This window comes from Symphodus melops, assembly GCF_947650265.1.
Source record: "Symphodus melops genome assembly, chromosome: 4".
Classification (NCBI taxonomy): Eukaryota; Metazoa; Chordata; class Actinopteri; order Labriformes; family Labridae; genus Symphodus; species Symphodus melops.
In genome coordinates, this window is record NC_136694.1 from 20,786,287 (window position 1) to 20,800,961 (window position 14,675).

Here is a 14,675-nt window from a genome sequence, read left to right on the forward strand (position 1 = left end):
GACGGTGAAATGGGAACTTGGTTTGGAGAAAGATGAGCAGATCTTTATGCTTCTCTTAGAGTCACTATTGTTTTACAATTCAGAGGTGGAACAAGACGTTTGAGGGAAGAAAAGTGTGGTTTTAAGGATTCAAAAATCCTTAATTTATTTTCTTTGGTGCTCTACCGGGACCCAAAGAATATAAATAAATATTTCACATATGGATGATGCACAACAGCTACGTTGGTTGTTAACACACACATTATTTGGTTTGTTAAGATTTGCTGTGTTTATGTGCACAAAATAATTCCCTGTACTTTGTTTTACATAAATCAAAATTAACATGATGGTGAAAGTGAAACAAGGCAATTTAAAGCTTTCTGTAATCTTAATGTGAAAACGTCATAATTTGTGAACAGTTTGCTTCAAAGGCGGCTTAGATTTCCTTTTGTGATATTACCTTACTTCATTTCACTTCAAAGTTTGTAACTTCCAACAGAAAGCTCTCACAGCTGTATTTCCTGTATAATCAAGCTATTGGAAAGAATACTGGATTAGGTAAGACTAAAAGATTCCTAAGTGGGGTTCCTGACCTTGTAAGGCCTCTTTGGCACGGTCCAGCTCCTGCTCCTTGTCGCCTAGCTGCACACGGAGTTCAGTGGCTGAGAGTACGTTGGCGGAGCAGCCTCCCTGTGTCTCCTCCAGGTCCTTACTCAACATGTCCTTCATTTGCCTGAGCAGGTGGACCTCCTCCTGAAGCTGGGCCACCTCCTCACGCAACAACACTGAGAGAGAAAGAGAGTTTGGGAACGTAAGTATGCAGAAGAGGAGTGACAGGCTTTAGAGTAAAATAAATGCTTTGAGCATAGGAGCGCAGAAAGGTTATGTGCGAGGCAATTAGTCCTCTGTACATTAGCAACTGTGGTTTTCGAATCCGTCCTCTGCCCTTTGCGTCCCCTACTCTCTCCTACTAACATGTCCTGTTTTGCTTCAGCTGTTCAATCAATGAAGGCAGAAAAGGCCAAAAAACAACTTTAAAAAAAGTACAAAATCCTCACGAAATACTAATCAAGTAAAAAAAAGATTATAAATATGCTACTCAACAAAGAAAAACCTCAAGACTTAAAGCTCCAGGCCAGCATGTGGCCGAAGGTGTTTAAGAATTTAGACAAATGAGTGACAGATGCCTGTTAGGGAAGCGAATGAGAGACACAGATAAAACTTAATAAAGCATCAGCGACAGACACCAAGCTGTCCTCAGTGCTCTGTTTTCCATCAGCTGTGAAATAACTCCAACCCTCTGGAGAAACAGACAAACAAACAGGAGTCGCAGACAGAGGAGAGGACACAAGCAAGCTGAGGAGTGAACTCACAGATAGGAGGTGAGGGACACTTAACCTGAGTGAGGGGACGGAAAAGATAAATTGGATGAGAAAAGGTCTCTCATCGGTTGTATTTTAGTCCATTGAAGTAAATCTATACCAGCTATGGAGGGACAATATGTCATTGTGATTTATATCGCACACTTTAGGGCAGAAGGTCTGTTAAAGCAGGACGCACACATTCCACAAGAGTGGAGACAAATATTACAAACATGCAGCCCAAACACAGAACTAAACTAAACACATCTGCCATTTCTTATGACACAGGAGTCATTTCATAGCAATAAGTAGCTTAGATAACACAGGTCAAAGTATAAATCAAGTGGATCAGCAAAGAAATAATGGACAACTATTCTATTTGCGAACAATGTTATGAGTCATTAAGCAACTTCTCAGATAGTTATTTGTTTCTCTATTGGTATAAATGCAGTATTTGTCGCAATCATGAGCTGTGGAAACTTTTGATAAGCATTTTTAACTACATTGGCAGTCTGTAATCAAACCAATACCTCACAAATAAGACTGTAATTAAACACTGTGTGAAATTAAAATGAAATTAAGACAAACAAGATTTAGAGTCTACAGCCAAGCTCACATCCCCAGAGGCAGAATTAAAGAGAACGCTGTTAGATATAAGCTGATGCCCAATATTTGTTTTTGACCTTTAGCAGTTGTGGAAATAATTTCATATAATTATTGTCTAGAGGGCTGTGCCAGGATTTTAAAAGTACAAATAAATACTTTGCAAATAATATTAACAATACAGGCTTCTCTACCAACAGAAATGTGTCATGTTATTCTCTGCTTGGTTTGGGCCATTTAATTAAGGATACTATACAATACTGAGGATACTATTGAGGATTAATCATAGAAACTGTTTTAATAAATGAATAAGCAAAGTCTGCACAAAGAATTTCCAAACACAAAGTATTGTGAGATTGATGAATAACATTAGTTTTGCAGGTATCATATTACACACTGGACTGTAATCATTTAAACTACCTGGTAGTGACTGTTGATATAAAAAAAACTCAGTGAACCAAAATAAAGTGGAATGCTTGAAACAAATGTTTTCCTTTGTCCAAGGGGCTTTAAGACATTTCACTCTTACCTACAAAAAAAACCTGCTGGTGGAGCAAGACAATAGCCAGTGGATCATCACATTGAGTAGGCTTCATTCTCTGGGAACCATGACTGTATGAACACGTTTGGACATTTCTGTATGAATCACAGAGTTGGACAGATCTATCAAGCATTGCCATCCTTAAAAAACATAAAACACTGAAGAAGTAAGGTGTACCTCGAAATTTATGCAGATCTGCATAGGGGTTTGTATGAAACTTGGTCAAATTGAAGCGCAAGTGTGCACACGACAAAGTCTGCATGTGTGTATTCTCTACAGGCCTGCAGCCAGACACTGTGGGGCTGCAGCAGCTCCGATAAGAGAGGAAGGGACAGTCCATCGGTCTCTGTCGACTCAGGACTAAGAAAACACAGTGAGCAGTTCTGTGCTGCATGTGACAAAAACAGTTTGTTTCCAAGAGAGAGCAATCTGTCTCGGCCTCCTTGCAGCTTAAATCTGCTTATTCATCTGTTTACCTACAAGCTTTCCCATAGTTGTTGCAGGCAGCCTTGCTGCTGCTTTCAAAGTCGCAGAACAGAAAGTGATTTTTTTTCAGGAGCTTTGATATGTTTGGATTAATCTTTAACTCCAAACCGGCTGTTTAAATGATCTGCTGCTCTTGCTAGTCAAGGTTGAGCTCTTCTCGCTGACTAGCAGTTCTCTTTAGCTATAATTAGTAATATGCAATAATTTTTAAATGAGCCAATACAATACATGTCATCACACATACAAAATTGTCACATTTAGTCTACTCTCAGCAAATTAAAAAACTGAATTAGAAATGTATCTGGAGGAGGCTTAACAGTGGATTAAGTGAAAAATGTTAAATTCATAAATAAATCAGTGCATAATTCTCCCAAATCCAATTTTGCATTCATTCCCAGCATCCTTCTCTCAACCAATAATACACATAGTCCCACAACAAACACTAATAGGCAAAATCACATACAAAAGACTTGCCACCTTTTCCTATTGCAGTTTTTCACGCCTTAATCAGGGAGCCAGTGTTAACTTCCAAAGAACCAAATATCTTGCATATTTTGATCTTGACCCTCAATATTTGGCCATTTCCCATCACAAATACACAAAAATACTACAATGCACACTGAATCAAGCTGAGGATGCAGAAAAGGCACTCACAGACACAACCCATATACCTATAGACAATATCCTTCCACATACACCATCTATTCCCTCTAAAAAGCTAATTAAATTGAAAGGAGTCATAGACACCGCATGCTGTCGTGTATATGCTGTTATCATGCGGGCTCTCTCAGCTCTGACCTCTGAGTGGTTTTGCAGCCACGCTGTTAGTCCTCCCACAGAAGGAGAGGAGCCTACTTTTCTTCTTTTACTTCTTCGTATTCAGCAGATGCCCGTTCAATTAACTTCTCATCCAAGCCATCCATTAAAGGGTCCATCAAAGCCAGTGGGGACCAGGTGATTACTCCCTGTCCCTTTCCCCTCACACGGTATAACTGTCATAAGCACACACACGTACACAGAGCTGTGTCGACACTGTTAGCCTGCAGAAAGCAGAGGCATTGTTCTCTAATTGTAGAGATGAGAGTGGAGACTGAAAATGTGTGGACTTGCAGTCAAAGACCTGAACTAGTCTCTTATGAACCATATGCAGGATTAAAGAGGACCCATTTACATACATGAATGATCAAAGATGCTAAAAGAGAGCAATGCTGGGATATTGAGTTTGGATGAGAAGTTAAATTTAGAGTTATTGCCCTCGTTGCAAAAAATCTATTCAGATTTAAAAGCAGTTTGAGACTAACTATTCTCAGTGCATGTTAATTGGACTTGCTGTAAATGTACATTCTGCATTTAAATTATTCTAAGCTTTTAAAAAAGTCATTTGGTCATACAATTAAGATATACAGTAACTTCTCAGTCTCCTCTCACCATTAACACAGACAGTTTTGCTTATACATTTCTTAACATTGACTTATCTCCTTTTAACCTTTTTCCTCTGATATAAATGAGATGGCATTTGTTTTTGTTCTGCTAAAAGTGCTAAGTAGTTTAAGGGTTGCAGGTCAGTAAAAAGTTCACAATGACAATAAGCTGGGGAAAGTTTTAGATATAACATATCTGTGTATCTTATTAAAGGCTGTGAAATGGTGAAGACGTTCAGTTTTTCTACCCGGCTGTTTCAGTGCAAAACTTTTAGCCTAACGAGTGTTAGATGGAACTATGATGAGTCTTTGTATCCTTCTCTCTCAGGTACAGATAGTTATATAAAAAGTCCATACATCTTTAATGCTGTATGTGGCCAGACAGAACTGTGTGAACTGTTCTGTTAATACAAAATACTTTATCAAACTCTCCTGTGAACAACTAGGTCATAAAAATGCAATTTTGTTGGACACTGGAGTAGTCAAGGACATTAAACTGAACATATTGAAGAAGCAGTTTATGGTTTATAAAGAAAAACATAGCCAGGTGCTTTAAATCCTCCTTATACTGCAGCATTATCGACCTTGTAAATAAACATTTAACTAACCTATTTACATACACTGCTGCTGTGTGACGGGCAGGAAACACAGTACAGGACAGCTGCTCGGGCTGGTTAATCAGGAAGTCATTTTAGAAATAAAACAGTGAGAAATGTAGAAAATACTTTAAGATCCCTATGAGCCTTCTTCAAACTGTGTAACAAACGCTGCACAGCACAACAAAGCAACATTTTCTCGGAGGATTTGTATTTAATGCTATCACAATCAAACTAAATGTTTAAATACAGTTTAGTACTAGTATTGGCCTTTTTATCATCAGTGTCCCCAGTAATAAGGGAATAATTGTGGAAGTATACTGCAGACTGCATCTCTCTTTCCCTGGCAGCTCCTGTGGTATTGGTGCACACACATGGCGCTATAATATGCTATCTATAAGGTTTATAGTGTATAGGGGTTGTGTATATGAGGGGATGTTAGTGGGAATCACAGCTAAAGGATGAACACAGTAATGGCTTTCTACAGAAAGTGCTGAGTGATCTTCTGCTGTAGCATTGCAGGGGTTGTAGCTAGCCCAGCAGGGCTTCATAATGACATTATTTTATGGTGCATTCCTCACAGAAATCCCTATGCAGTAAATCATTTAATCCATGAACGAAAGACACCTATTTCAAAGTATTCTTTGAAGAAAATTAAGGCAAATGAAAAATGTTCAATGTCGTATGACTAATATAGCTTTTCTGTAACCGGCTGATATGAGCAGAGCTGTTTGAAACAACACAAGAAAGACTTTCACTACGCTGTTCTTTCAATAGCTCTTCTTGTTGATAAACTTTACCTACTGTGAACCAATAAAAACATGAAAAACTGGTTTTCCAAGACAGCGTCCTGCATGCTCTTAGACTTCCTGTAAAATGGAAAAATGACCTAATGTTGGTTTGTTTATGCAGTTCAGATGACTGTTGACTCTGTCTAAAGAAGTAGTGTGACTCTTTAGCTAAACAATATGATAAGCACTTAACCAAATAAGATCATTTTTTATTTTAACCAACACATGTTATTGACTTTTATATAACATCTTTTTTTTTTTCTTCACCTGGTTGTTCATGTTATTCCTGCTCTCCAATTACTACAACATGATTTTATTAATACATAACCAAAGTATTTTTATTATACTATCAGGACTGGCACCCTTTTCAAATATCTGCAAGTTTCTCACTGCTGTGATGCCCTTACCATGTGGTGTTTCTGTGTTATACATATAAAGACCAGCAACTTCAAACACAATTCATGGTGAAAAATGTGAAGCCTCACACAGAAGAAAAAGAAGCAGCATATTTGCTACAGCAGCTGTGGCATCATATAAGTGCAATGTTATCTTATCAGTTATAAGAATATGCTCATCATTATATAAGTCCGTACACTCAAGTGTTTTTCCCTGTGCTGCTGGATGGCTTTATGTGTGTGTGTGTGTGTGTGTGTGTGTGTACATCTGCACATCTGGCTATGTCTGCACTGTATTAGGAGAGGAACATATGCCTGCTGAGGTCTGGCCTTCACTAATTAAAGTATAAAGATCAGTTGAGATTACTCTGGGAGAAGACAGCAGTTTGCTTCAGCTCCTGATCAAACTAATCACACAGGTAACACTGGCCTTGACAGACAGGAAGAATAGTGTGGATGGACTGAAGTAAACCCTGAAGTGACTTATCTTTAGGAGACTGAGATGAGCTTTGCCATATTCATAGTCTATGCTGCCTTAGAGTGTTTTATTAATGTGTATTATGATAGTGTAGGTCTATAAAAAGTTTGCTGTACAGGAGAGAAACTGTTTTATGCAGTAAGGAGAGCTTGCCAACACAATGCATCTATTTCAAGGGCTTACATACAGTGCAAGCAGATGAGCTACATCATCTTTTATTTCTAACAGTGAATGGGTTCAGGGACGTCTTGTTTAAAATATCTCAACACTGGAGGACTAGCAAGCATTTTCTTTTTATTAAAAACTGTGACCAAAAGAATGGATATTGTTGACTTTGACAGCTCAATCATCATTGTGAGTTTTACAGAAATGTTCTGGCAGTTATAGGATGGACGATGATGACATCTGGTACACATATCCATGTTCCCCTGAGGGTAGATTTCTAACGACTGTTGTGTTCCCTTGATGTTGCACAAGACATAGTTTAGTCTTCAGTCAATGACATTGGTTTATAACAGAAAACTACAAAACTATGAACATCTGACGTTGATGACTTTTATATAAGGGTTTCTCAGCAAATATTAGCTTGCAAAGATACACAATATTATGTGTTTTGGCAGTTTTATAAACTTTTCTTTTTTTAAATAAAGCTACAATACTAAGCAAAGACAAAAGGAAATTTAGAGCAAGGTCTACCCTTATAATCCTCATTTTACAGATAGTTCTTGATTAAGTTTCTTGTAATATCTATATTTGTATAGTACCCCCGTTTCCGTATTGTCTAGTTCTTCTGTTTTAATCCAAGCCTAGTCATAGTCGTTGGTTGCACATTAGCCTCAGCAGAAACCTGCATGCAGGGCATCTATCTTTGTATTATTCTAATGAAGCAATGTTCATTCCATGTGTCCTTGTTAAATGAACAAATAAAAAACTTAACATTACGCTAGCAATAGCATCCTCATTGTGAACATTTTGCCAGGTTAGCATTTTGCTCAGCGCAATGCTAAAACTAACAAAGTCTAAAAGACTTTTCACGATGGCTCTAGATTCTTAGTCTTGTCCCAAAAACAGACAACAAAGAGAGAAGAACTACCGTAAATTTCGGACTATAAGCCGCTACTTTTTGTCGCGGTTTTTAACACTGCGGCTTTTAAAACGATGCGGCTTATTTATGGATTTTTCTTGCGGGACAATGAGCTTGTGCCGCAAAAACATTTGACTTCGTCACATCGGATCTTAATATCAGTCATTTTGCGCTTTATGCACGCACCCTCATCATGGAAAACACACAGAGAAATACATATGATGCAGCTTTCAAGTTAAAGGCGATCGACCTGGCTGTCAAAGAAGGAAATAGAGCTGCTGTACGTAAAGTTGACACTGACAGCGACAACGAAAAAGAGACTGAGGAAGTGAGTAATGAAGTCATTCTGAGGCAGTGAATGGATGGACTTTTTCTTGTGAAATATATTACGGTAATCTTTTTCATCAGCCGTGTTACAGACACTGTTTGATAAAGGATTTACAGTAGGCTTCATATTTGCGGATGTTACCAGTAGTACGTATTTCATTAAAAGTTAAAAAAATGTCTTTGTGTCTCTTGTTATAACGTGGACACCTGCGGCTTATAATCAAGTGCGGCTTATATATGTACAAATAAATTTTTTTACCTATTTTTAGCCGGTGCGGCTTATATCCAGGTGCGCTCAATAGTCCGGAATTTACGGTAGTTCATATAAATTAAAATGTTGTCTTACAAGACCCCATGGTGATGATTGTTTCATGTTTCCCTAAATGGGAAAATCTTATGATCTTCGACACTCTGTTTACAACTCCGGACAAAAGGAAAACCCAATTGCTCCTACAGGATTAGTAGAAGAATAGCACCAAATCCGCCCCAAACTGAGATCTGACAGAAGTACTGAGAATGAGCACAAGACTGAAAGGCTTCCGAAATAAACATAGTCATACAAAACGCTCCCTGCTGAGCCTCAAAACATAGGGAGGTTGTAGGTGGGTGGCAGAGGTAGGCAACAGTGATTAAGGAGCTCTTTTTCTTTTAAAATCATCTGCAGGACTATATTTAGAATATTTATTGTCGTAGTCTCGGGGGAACTTGAGCAGAGGTTGTATAGACCTGTGTGGGTTGTATAGTTTCAGATTTGACACACTTAATCTAGAAATAGCTGTTAAAGCCATGACAAGCATCCATCTCAAATTCCAAGGGATCAAAAAAAGAAAACAGAGCAACCTTATTCCATTTTTTCCCCAACACACTGAGACGCCAAGCACTGAGTTTTCTGCAGCCTGAAAATCTTCAGCATGCATGTAAGGGTCAGGTCAATTTCCTACACGGGGTACCATACTGCCTCTCTATAATACATATGGGCATAAATAATGTATTTTGCTGGCCCTCAAACCTACCTGACCGGAGTATAATTCACTTAATGGTAATTCATCCAGCTCTGCAGACTGATTAGGACAATCAGAGTTTAGGACAAAGGTTGGTATTGCTTTACTCTATAAATTCTAAAATGGTAAGTTGTATTAAGCATTTTTGTACGGCCTGTTTTTTCTGATGAGTTTGAATACACTTTTCTATTTAAAGGTCCCTTAGTGTACAGTATATCTGAGTGAGTATACAGTAAATCAATTAGGACCAGCTTTCATTAATTAGTTGCCTGTGGATTTACATTACTACTGAGGTCAGTATGAGGATGCAGAGTGCAGATAGCTGTAATTGATTCACACGTTTATTATGTGCAGATTAGGCACTCTGCCAGGGATGAACCGCTGGATGAGCTCTGAGAACTTAGACAAAGCTATTTGGATTTCAACCACGAATGTCCTGATCCATGCCCTCACTGTAACTGGAAACCGGTGTCATTCACTGCTCATTTTTGGGTTTATATTAAAGAAAGCAATTACAAAAACTCAACTGATGTGGTGGCTCTGAGGAGGAGCAGAGTATCCTTTGGTTTTGTAAAAAGTTAGGACAAACTAATAGCCGTTGCAACATTCACGCACAAATCATAAAGACAACAGCATATAAGCTAAATCTACAGATAAACAGCACACACATTACAATGATACATTAAAAGCTTATGCTTATTAAAAGAAGAAAAAGCCATTCTAAAGTTTATAAATTAACATCTCGAGTTTATCTCGTTTTTTTTTTAATCTGTACAAAACTGAGGTGTAGAAACATGACATTGCCTTCTTATGGGAGTTATACTCTACCTTCCAAATAAAACTAATCATGTGTTAAACAATGTGTTTTTATCTCCAGAGGTGCTGGTGGCTGGGATTGTTTTCTTCAAATGTAGACATCTTATTTCCTTATGGATGTATTCTACACAGCTCGGCTCACTAATTGTTGTAGTTGCTAACCAAAGTGACCTGAGTGCCTCAATCTCAAACTAAATTCAACACATTTAAATGGCATTCTTTTTTCACATCGGTTGAATTGTAGAGATGGCTCAAAAATTCAACAAGATAGCCATCCAAAAAGTCCTTATCTCATGTGGACAGGTGGATATAATAAGGTCAAACACTGGAACCAGGCTATAGCATCCCCACAACACTGGCTGAGCACTCAGAGCAGCAAAGGGGCGCGGCTCATGATGTCAACTAACTTGTGTATACCACAAATGCCACAGGGCCTTTGTTCCGCTTTTGGATCTGTTGGAGACTAAACATCTGTCAGAACCAGCAGGATCTGGTCTGTGGAGAGCTGGAAATCTTCATGATTTGATATGAAACCTCCCTCATGTCCCGGGGCAGGGCAGCAAAATCCCCATAGCTGTGTGAGAAGCCTGTTCTGCAGCTGGAACTGCCACTGAAATGTGTAGGAAACTTAAAGAGTCTCACAGAGGAGATCAAATCAAGTGAAATATGTACACAATGTGCTCATTAATATTCCGCAGAACACTTAATAGAGATGATGAGAGTAATAATGGTCCTTGATTTGCAACAGCTCTACAGAGACTGAGAAGAAATGCTACTCAAAATCATGAACAACAAATGATGGAAATTTGCCACATGCCGTCTCTTATGTGTTTGTGTTAACAACTAAACTTTGAGTATGAAGTTTATAGTTATTGTGCCATCTGTCTGTTTTAGTGCAACCTCACAAACTCATTATCTTCTGCAATTTTTAGTAGTGACCTCAGGGTACAACAGCCAAGCAGGGAGCCCACTAAACACAACAGGATTAAATTTGACACTAAACATTCATGAACCATCACAACATAAACACGAGTGCATATGAATGTGAAGATCAACACACACACACACACACACACACCTACACACACACACACACACACACACACACACACACACACACACAAACCTGCCAATGACATCAGTAGGCTACAAAACTTTCTTTTCAAAGAACTGGAAATTTCACTGAACATCTATTTTTTGTGGACTGTACAGTTTGTCACACTGATAGAAACACAACAAGAATAAATGTGTATCTCTGACTGTAATTACGGCTCACATGACTGCAAAACGTAATTAGTCTACTAAAATACTGAATTCTGTATAGAGCACACACAATCTGAATGATAAGCAATCGTTCATATAAAATGTGTATAGCAGATGAACAGAAGATCATTTTACTATATGAACATGTCAACTACAGGTCAGCTTTAAATCATATCTTGAGGAAAACAACGAAAATACTTTAATATGAAATACAAATTTTACAGTCAGGTCTTTGCAAAAGATAATGTAGAAAAAAAGTAATTTAACCTCCATTAAAATCCAAATATGTTGACATTTGCTTCCACATTGTCCTGAAACACCTTTAAAGAATCCCTGATTAAAAGCTAAAGTCCTGCCTTCATGGTTTTACTTTAAGTACAGAAGAAGTATTTTAGGGTCATAACATATACAGTATAACATAAAAAGGTTTATATAGTCAATATAGAAAATTCAGCTTTATCCAAGAGCAATGTGCCATTATTACTGTATACATACATTAGAATAAACCGCATTTTAACATTTCAGATGGCTGAGGTTGATCCCATTTTGTCCACTTCATTAACGGTTGAATTGATTTATTAAGTTGCTAACAGTCATAACCAATGCTGGAAGATATTAAATTGAATAATGACAGTTCAATATTTTAGGCTGTTTATATAAAGAAAACATGACAGTTAAAGGTCACCTGAGCCATTTTTCAACATTTGGTGACAAACAATTCATTAAAAGATGATGAATGCAGCCCTCCATTACATACCTAATGTAAGGATAGCTGAATCTAAGACTCTAATATCTCCTTTATAATAAATGGATCACATCTTTCTGATTAACAACATGATTTCCCCAATAAATACAGCACGGCAGAGGAAGGGTAGAGGCTTTACTTTCCATTGCTGGATGAATCCTATTCCATGACAAACAATGATAGTCTTAGTTAGATTTTTGGGGGGTTTGTCATTCAAATTCTTTTTGACAATCAATGCAGGCAATCACACACATGTGCACTTGAGCCTGCTCGCACACACTAAAGACACGTTCATGGCCTGATGTGTACCTCCAACAAACACACGCCCAAGCAACATCTTCCCCCTCACTCACCGGCCTTCCCCTCCTCCTTCTCGGACCTCATGTCCTCCTCGGCACAAGCTCCGCTTGACTCCACTGTCAACTGTGGTGTGAGCTCTCATAGCAGGTGGGAAAAAAAGCAGAAACACACACCAGATGTAGACCTACAGTTCAGTGCACGCACCTTTCAAACCAACATACTGACTGTACCAACATAGCCGGCCGCTCCCAGCCCTGCTTGCTGAGGCTCCACCCAGACAGGTTAGCAGGAAGTCTGTGTTCCCCTCTAAGAACTGCTTGGTTGCATTTCCTGCTCTGTTTATCTGTTCTCTGTATTTAGATTTTTTTCTTTTCCACTTTCAATGTACCTATTTAGTGACACGCCCTGCAGCAACGAGGACAACTTTCACCCCATGTCCACGACTGCTTTTCCTTCCCCCATCTCCACAGTATAGACGAGTAGGAGGAGGGGGAGGGGAAAACAAACTGCACCTCAGGCCTCAGGTAATAAAGCAGGTGAGTCAGTGGTGCTCTCACTCCACCTGATGGCCGAGAGCAAGCAGAGGAGGGCAAGAGCAATTACGCTGAACAGAGAACAATAAAGCCCTTATGTTTAAAAGTCATGCACTCCCTCTGAGCCCATACAGTCTTTGTAGCAGACATGAGTTGACATTAGACACTTCCTGATTGTGATTGTGTTTCCACCAGGAGAGAAAGGATTGCACATTTAGAATTAAAATGCTGCAAGTGTAAAATTACTTTAACCACCTTAAAAAATGGATCAGGAAGGAGGGCTCATGTGAAGTTCATCCGTAGCTCTACACTACAAGATTGGATAATTAGTAAGAGCTTTCCTGTGTTATCTTTTACCTCTCTTCTGTCTGGAGTTAGGGCAGTCTGTGTCATAACTGAGGGGAATTTGGCTGTGTGTGGACAAAGTTACAGAGCGTATAAGGTTAAGGCTGGTACGTTTTGCCTCACAGGGCTCTTTGGGCTTGAAACCCTCAGGCAGGTACAGGTGGTACGAGAAAAACAGATAGGGACGAAGCAGAATTAATTCAGCCTGTAGACCTTGGCTGCATATAAACTTATAATGGATTCTTTTTTTTTTTTTTTGGTTTATGAGCAGAGGAGTGACACAACTAGCATACTAAAACTAAAGTGCAAGCTTAATGTGTCTGAGTTTGTGTACAAAGAGAAAGATGCGTGGAACCTTTTTGCATTTAAAGAGAAGACAGCTCAGAGCGAGGGGGGGAGGGGGGGGGGGGGGTGTGCTGCCTGTCAGAGGTTGACACTCAGTGTTTTAGCTCCCTCCGAAGATCAGAAGCGCCCTAACCAGATACTTGTCACATGAGGCAATGGATCTGTCAATCACACACTGACACGTCAAGGATTACTGTCACGTTTCTGACTTGTTTCTGTCTGACTGATGCAAGCTGAGACAACAAATCAAACAATAACTCTTTTACAGATGATTTAAAACTCTTTAGAAGCGAATGCATACAGTACGTAGTAAGGGCATGTTTATGGGCATCAATGTAGTATTAACAGCCAAAATATCACACTGAGACAAATAGTGTTATTACTCTTGCTAATTATACCCACTTAAACTGAAATATAGTCCCATCATATTCTGTGAATAAGAAATATTTGACCAAATGTAGCCCATCATAATTCCAAGGTCATGCTGTAGCCTGCCTCTCAGCTACACTGAAGCTCTTTAACAGCATTGCTTTTAACCTGACAGTTCCTCAGTCTGAAATGTTCCACTCCTCTGTGTCCTTATTCTGTGGCTTAACTCTCTGTATCACTATGTCATTCATTTGCTTTGCTCACATTAAAGCCAGAAGAAATCCTAAAAGCCTTCTTTTTTTCCTCTCCCTCTGCTGTACTGCACTCGCTTCTTTCAGTCGCACACGGCTGACCTGTCAGTCTGCATTATCAGTGCTGGGGAGTGTTGATAGAGAGCTGGGACAGAGCAGCATTAAAATATTAGCTAGCCTTGAGAAAGAAGAGGAGGTGGAAGGGGTGGAAAAAAAAAAAGAGAAAAGAGAGACAGAAAGCAGAAGTGATGGGCTCGTGGAGAGGAAAGACGGAGAATGAGTGACTGAGGTCACTACTGCCGCTGCACATTGTTGATGAAAATGACATGAGGCTTGTCTAATAGCCATTGAGTCTGCTCTGTAATATACAAGGGACTGTAGTGGATGAAAGGATTGGAATAGCAATTATGACCCAGGCTCTCTGGTATGGTATCAGTTTGAGAACAAAGGAGAATAACAGCAGTCAAAGTGATGAGAAAAGGACACAGACAAAAAGCCAACAGATCAAGCAACAATATACAAGCGATCATTGGACTTTATGATCAATAACTCCTGTGGTAGGTATTATTACAGGCTGGTCACTTCGATTATTTCAGAAGAGTGGCTGAGAGAGACTATTATCTAGAACCATCACAGGCCTCTCTG

The 14,675-nt window shown here is 39.0% G+C and overlaps 1 protein-coding gene across 7 annotated transcripts in view; it reads right to left on the minus strand.

Moving 5' to 3' along the window:
* The window catches only part of kaznb (kazrin, periplakin interacting protein b), a gene marked incomplete at its 3' end in the record, with an annotated part of 104,209 nt that overhangs the window by 11,549 nt on the left and 77,985 nt on the right, over positions 1-14,675 (minus strand). For 6 of the 7 annotated variants that reach the window (XR_013778887.1, XM_079341518.1, XM_079341517.1 and 3 more), the window contains exon 6: positions 573-764. Coding sequence is in view for 6 of the 7 variants with exons in the window: in XM_079341518.1 (XP_079197644.1) it covers positions 573-764 (192 nt within the window). Of the gene's footprint in view, positions 1-572; positions 765-12,240; positions 12,792-14,675 lie in introns of those variants that run through there. The other variant, XM_079341520.1, reaches the window with a different exon arrangement.